The 7,718-nt window shown below is 29.8% G+C and overlaps 1 protein-coding gene across 1 annotated transcript; it reads left to right on the forward strand.

The window, feature by feature from the left end:
• The first annotated feature begins 770 nt into the window (after nucleotides 1-770).
• Nucleotides 771-3,215, forward strand: LOC134698130 (uncharacterized). The gene has a single exon (XM_063560420.1). The coding sequence runs from the start codon at nucleotides 771-773 to the stop codon at nucleotides 3,213-3,215; it is 2,445 nt and encodes an 814-aa protein (XP_063416490.1).
• The last annotated feature ends 4,503 nt before the right edge of the window (nucleotides 3,216-7,718 follow it).

Here is a 7,718-nt window from a genome sequence, read left to right on the forward strand (position 1 = left end):
TTAGATATTAATCAAAATAATGCCAAGGTTTCTTCCGTTCTGTTGCCAAAGTTGTTATTCGTGAAAGAAGTTTTAAGCTGTAAATATAGATATAAAGTCATACTAACCTCGTATTTATTTCGATAATGTAAATGACATTACTGAACCAATGTTAACGAGTGCAGGTAATACACGGCAGACCATACACATTAAATTTCGAAATACTCAAAATATTAGCCCAACAATGAAACAAAATTGAGGAAGCTAGTTTATGCTCTTCCTTCGTCATGATTTGAACGTATGCTATTGAAATAGTTGGACTTCACTGCTTGCAATGTATCTTGTGCTCTAGACCACTCCAGTTCTCTACAACTGCATTAATTTTTTTCATACGAAGATCGTTGCCGTTTTTATTTCCAAATACAAAATGATACATTTCACATAACTATAATTCATATGCTCATCTCTTATCAACATTGAAAATAAAGCATAAAATAAAATATTGTCCAATCATAGGATTCATCGGAATGATTTCTCGCTAATTGTACGTCTTATTGATTCGAACGCACCTCGATAGCAGCCACCATATTTTGAGTACGCATATTTTTTCTCCAAACTAACTGATATATGAACTAAAGTGACACAAACTTGTCAACCAATGAAAGCTTGAGTATTTTAAACATCATGTCCAAGGAGGGATGAAAAATTTACCTAAATTAACTAAATATTTGAGTTTAAAAGGGACACATATCTGAATACCATTATATTGCGGTAACCAAAACAAAACAACAATGGCCGCCAAAATAACCCGATCTCAAATAAACACAGACGTAGAGAGCCTTGTTAAGTTTTACAATGTAACAGAAAAATATAAAAATAGCCAGAAATCTTCAAACGGAAAGATAATCCCTTTCGAATATATTGATAAATCATTCTACAAACAAAAAGGAAACTGTGCCAGCTTTATAACCTCAAATACAAGAATTCATGCTTGGATATCTGCTTTCGGAGATATTATTTACAACAAGAAAGGCAATGGTTATGATGTCACATGGATTGATAAGAAATCTGAAAATGAGAAAATTATTCAAACCGAATTTGTTGTATCTAATAAAGGAAGCTCAATAGACTCTGATGATGACTTTCTTTACAAAATCATCATATATCTTACAACTGGGAAAATTTTAATCCAAGGTAAAGATTGGGAATCATTTTGTGATAACAAATTTCAAACCTGTAAACAACTGGTCGATAATCTTATTAGCAAACTAGACAAAAAAGAAAATGACAACTGTGTAAGTGTCACCTCAAATGACACCAATACTTCAAATGACACCAATACTGACATGACTGAAGAAACTAATCCAAAAATACTTCTTTCCAGTCCATTAACAAATTCAGAGAAAGATAATGAAAATCATGAGACCGAAAATAAGGATAAAACACTGAATAAAAGTGAGAAACATGGTCCCGTTACAAATGCTACAAATAAAGATGAAAATAATATAAATTTACCAGAACCGGTTGATTCAAATGCAGTCCTAATGATTAACAACAGGTTAGACATTTTTGAAGAATCTTTAGTCAAAATCACTTCAACTCTGGCCAACACAATAGACATTTTAGGAATAAATCATACAGATACTCTGCAGGAACTTCGAAAAATCAAAAAATCAAAAGGTTCATCTGAGACACTCCAACCTGAAATAAAACTATTTGAAAATCAAATAAAAGAAAAAGATGATATGATTAGATCATTAAGAAAAGAAGTTCAACAACTTAATGAATTACAAGAGAGAAACCAAAAGAAGTATGCAAAAGAACTTGAAAACACAAAAACTGAACACCAAAATCAGATCAGTGTAATCAGAGAAGAAAAAATTCAATCAAACATTGAAACTGAGAAACTTTCCCTAAAACTTGAACAGATACAAAATGATAAAGACAACTTGAAAATGGCCTTCAAAGAGCGGATAGACGACAAAGACAAATCAATTCACAACCTTCAAGAAAGAATTCAGTCATTTCTGTATGATCGTGACGGAGAGCCATGGAAAAAACAAACACAAAGGGTATCTCAAGATAACAACTCTTCCTTCAACAATGATCAACAAGAAGAAAACTTGGCATCTAATCTTGATCTAACAGCTGAACCCCAAAACAGCTCTGACAGAATGTATCACACAACTGATGAGAACCAGAACTCAATCCAACAACATTTAGATTTAAACAAAAGTAATTCACAAAATAACAAGAATGATGGGGACATACCCTATACAACAACAAAATCTGCAGTCAATGGTGCATATTTGAATAATGCAAAACTCGATACTATTTTTTATCACGATTCTATTGGCCACAAGGTAGACATTAAAAGATTGTTAGCAGGCTCTGGACAATCAGGTCTCAAACAAACAACATACAGAATAGAAAACGTTATTGAAGTATTAGAGGATATTTCTTCCGCAAGATCAATTATTATACATGGCGGAATTAATGACATCAAAGTGAGAGATGATTCGGCTGAAGATATATTCCCTAGATATGAAGAAATGGTAAACAAAGCTTTAGGTAAAGCAAATAGTGTTGTGCTTTCTTTAGTTATCCCAACTAAATACACCTCGTTAAACAGAAAGAGTGGAGCATTGAATGCAATGATAAAGTTTAAATTTGCAACAACACCTAAACTACTGATATGTGAAAATAATAATTTCACAGCTGACAATGGAGATATTATGGAAAATTTGTACACTGACTCCATTCGTTTGTCTATATATCAAGGCACTGGGGTTCTTGCTGGAAATATAAGAAAAACCATGTTTCCACAAAGGCAATCAGAGACCAAGAGAGTGAGTCAGTCTGATCACAGTACAAACTATAGAGGACGTACCAAGTACAATTACAACCACAGATTCAGCAATACAGGCTACAATAAAAGTCACCAATACAAGGGTGATAACACTAGGAGACCATTGTATAACAATAATTGGTATACTCAAGATGATAAGACAGAACTTAACCATTACAGAAATGATAGTACAAGAAAATCATTTGATTACAACAATTCATACAATACTGATGGAGAAGTTAACTACTACAGAAATTATGACAACAGTACATCTCAATACAACCAATCAGACAGACATGAAATGGATAGAGACCTTAGCCAAAGTCAGATTTCTGACTTAGCGACCAGTATTGCATCTGCATTTGCAAATGTATTTAAATGTCATTAAATTCTTAATCATTGCACAAAAAGTGTGAAAACAATCATAATAGTTATTGTTAAAAAGAATGTTTTTTCCTTTTAACTTTAAGAAACTTGTGAATATATGCATGTTGATTTAGGCAAACTTGTGAATATATACATGTTGATTTAGGCCAGAGGGTCTTGTGTACTTTAAGTAAGGGAAAAAATACTTTAAAGTCCCATTTTCTTTTTACATTGATAGAAGAATTAAAAAGATGTAAATTCTAGATTTCTTAGTAAATTTATTTCATATTTTTGTTTTTCTCTCTTAGTCATTGATCTATTTGCTAGGTAAAGAGGGATAACTCTAGCTGTTTATTTTACAAGCTTTAATTTAAAATTCTATTATGAATAAAACAGTTCTAATTAATAACTATTACAAAATATACCTCATTGTGGTACAACAATGAACAATTGATACAATTTTAAAAGAATTATACATTTGCTAATTGCATTAGATAATTAGGTTAATGAGAACCCTATCCTTGTTCATGATGTTTGTTTATTTGTTTTGTAACTCAAAAATATGTGTATAACTGTGTCAAGGAATGTATCAATTACTTCATGTAATGTTAATGGTTTATTTAGAAAATTAAGTGGAGACAGGATATGTAAACTAGATGATGAAAATTTTAGTGATATAATGACATCTGATATTGTATGCTTATCAGAGACACATGCCTCCTCAAAGGATATTTTATTTTATAATGGATACAAATGTTTTACTAACTGCAGACAGTCTAAAACTAATAGAGTTTGGGGTGGTTTAGCCACTTTTATTAAAAAGGAAATTTTGCAAGGTGTTAAATTAATTGATAAAACAATGAGTGACATGATGTGGTTTAAACTTGACAAAAATTATTTTGGCTTTGAGAAAAATCTATTCATCTGCTCCATGTATATACCGCCCAGTAACTCATCATACACTATGCGAACTAATTGTGATAAACAATTATTTGAAAAACTAGAGCAAGATATTACCAAATTTTCTTTAGAGGGTAATATTGCTTTAATTGGTGATTTGAATGCCCATATCAATGCTAGTGAGTCTGATTATATTACAAATGAAATTGATGACAGTCTAGATGATTTTTTACCTATTAATTACATAGCAGATGCTGTGCTTAAATCAAGAAGTACTGAGATAACACAAAACACCAACAGTTATGGTAAACAATTAATAGAGTTATGCATTTCTGCTCAATTAAGAATTTTAAATGGAAGAACTTTAGGAGATTCCAAGGGAAAAATTACATTTTTTAATCATAATGGAACTTCTATTGATGACTACTGTATTTGCAGCTCCGGGTTCTTGCCAAGTATCATAAATTTTTCAATAAATAAATTTGACCCAACAGTATCAGATCATTGTCCAATAACAGTAAATATCATGTCTCAAATAAATAGGCAACCCCCAGAAAACTTAAAAACTCCTTTAAAGTGCATAAAATGGAGTAATGAATATGAAAATACATTTAAATTAAACTTATTAAAAACTGACTTCCAACCAATTATTTCTGAAATAGAAAACTTAGCAGAAATTCCTGTTCAAAATAACTTGTCCAGTGTAGAAGAAAAAATTAATGAAAATGTTTCTAATATATCATCTTTATTGTATAATGCTGCTTTTCTTGGTCCAAAACAATCCACGCTCAGGAATAACAAAAGTAAATTCCGAAAAGTTAAAAAACCCTACTATAATAATGAATGTGAAGCACAATTTAGAGCTTTAAAACACCATACTAGGAAATTGTGTAAAGAACCATGGAATAAGCAACTAAGATTAGAAGTTATGTCCAAAAAAAAGGTACTTAACAAATTAATAAGGAAAAACTATAGACAATTTAGAAATAAAATGCTGACAAAAATTTTGGAATCAAATAATTCTTCAGATGAGTTTTGGAAAACTGTTAAAACTTTAAAGAAAAAAGAATTGAATGATCCTAGTTCAAACATTCAAGCTAAAGAATGGTTTGAATACTTCAAAAATCTAATGAATACTACTCATGACAAAAATTCTGGTTTTAAATCATGTGATGATGATCAATTTTTGAATAATTGCAACAAAAAACTAAATGTTAGGATAACTGCAGAGGAAGTGCTTCTTGCTATGAAAGCCTTGAAAAATAAGAAAGCATGTGGTTCTGATGGAGTAACAAATGAAATGTTAAAAATATCTTGTACTATGAACGTCAACATGTATGTTAAATTATTTAACTTAATTCTTTTTACTGGCATATATCCTTCTAAATGGAGAGAAAATTATATTAAACCAGTATTCAAAGGAGGGTGTTTTAATAACCCCTCAAACTACAGAGGTATAGCACTTTCTAGCTGCTTAGGAAAATTTTTCACAAGAGTTTTGTATAACCGTTTAGAAAAGTATTCAGAAACTAATAATATTATTTGTCGTGAACAGATTGGATTCAAAAAAGGATGCAGAACTAGTGACCACATCCTAACTTTAAAAACTATTATTGATAAGGCTTTTAAATCAAACAAAAGAATATATGCATGTTTTATTGATTTTAAAAAAGCTTTTGACACTATAAATAGAGAAGCTCTGTTGCACAAACTTGCTGAATATAACATAAATGGACCATTCTTTAATATCCTTAAAGATATGTATAAAGAAGTTTTATTTGCAGTTAAAGTCACTGAAGGCGTTACTAATATGTTCCCTTCCTCAGTTGGAGTAAAACAAGGCTGCATTCTAAGTCCTACCTTATTTTCTTTTTATATAAATGATTTAACCTCAATGTTTGATAACACATGTGATCCTGTAACATTATATGACATAAAATTGTCTAGTCTTTTATATGCTGATGACTTAGTATTAATTTCCGAATCCTCAGAAGGTTTACAAAATTGTCTAAACAAGTTAAATACTTATTGTGAAAAATGGAACTTGACGGTCAATCTTGACAAGACAAAAACAATGATATTTAATAAAAGTGGTAAAAAACTTACAAAAGACCAGTTTGTATTGAATAATGAATTAATTGAATGTTGCACAGAATATAAATATTTAGGTATACTATTCAAGCCATCAGGAATTTTCACTAATGCTGTAAATCTCCTATGTAAAAAAGCTTCTAAGGCATTGTTTTGTATTAAAAAAATACTCTACTCAGATAAGATGGATGTTTCTTCCCATATGAAACTATTTAATTCTTGTGTTAGTCCAATATTACTGTATTGTAGTGAGATATGGTCGCTAAATATTGTGAAGAACACCAAAACTCTTGAATCTCAATATTTATCTATGGAATCAGTAAAACTCCAAATCAAATTTGCGAAAGGTCTTCTAAATGTTAATTCAAAGGCAGTAAATACAGCTGTATTAGCTGAATTGGGAATGTACCCTATTGGTATACAGGCCCTTAAGTCTTCTATAGGATTTTGGTTACATATTTTAAAGTCAAATGAAAATGAGTCTTTATTATATAATGTTTATAAAGCTAACAAGCAGTTAAATGATGGATTTGCTTCAAAAGTTAAAATGCTACTTTCAAAATTAAATTTCACTCATGTTTGGGAAAATCAATGTACCTTCTCTAAAAAACGATTACTATTAGCCGTCGTGAAGAAGCTCAATGAAAATTACATTATATTTTGGAAAAATTGTCTCTTTAATGATGAAAATTCAATAAATGGAAATAAACTAGACCTACAGAAAATTTAAAGTTAAGTATGAACTAGAAAAGTACCTTTAATTGAATTTAGATAAAAATGTTACAAAAAATTATGCTAAAATAAGAATAAGTAATAGTATGTTGGCTTTTGAACGTGGAAGATACAACAAAACAGCTCTAGAAAATAGAATATGTCCTTTATGCCATAAAGAGTTGGAAGATGAATTTCATTTCATCATTACATGTTCAGAAATTAATAAAACTAGGATCAAAATGTTTAATGAAATTTCTAATATTGTCCCCTGTTTTAATTCCATGAGTGAAGAAAATAAATTTGATTTTATATTTTCCTGCGAAGAATGTGATATTTTACTTATCATTGTTAACTACATAAGTGAAATGTATAATGAGAGAAACAATTATAATGTCAATATATGAACTGTGTAATGTATATTATAACATATTTTTTGATACATAAGCATAATATTTTAATACATAACTTTAAAGAGGAGGCATGCTGTCAAAAATAGTATTATAATTAATACTACTGATCTATGTTTTTGTTTTTCTTTCAATGCTACATGTTTGTAGTGTAACTGTTTATTGACTATCGTTTTGTAATTTTAATATGCCTGTTTGTTTGTTTTTTTGTTGTTGTGTATTTTAGTAACAATCCTATTGTTTGGATTTCAAACTAATAAAATTCTTATTCTTATTCTTATTCTTATTATTATTGATTGTAACCCTGACTCAAACTACGCCCTCTATATTTTGTCAAAACTTGATAAATTCGACATACGGTTTCGTCTGTTTTCCAGTAATAGGTTTTTTTTCACAGTTTTGATTATAATTGA

Source organism: Mytilus trossulus, chromosome 14 (assembly GCF_036588685.1).
Source record: "Mytilus trossulus isolate FHL-02 chromosome 14, PNRI_Mtr1.1.1.hap1, whole genome shotgun sequence".
Classification (NCBI taxonomy): domain Eukaryota; kingdom Metazoa; phylum Mollusca; class Bivalvia; order Mytilida; family Mytilidae; genus Mytilus; species Mytilus trossulus.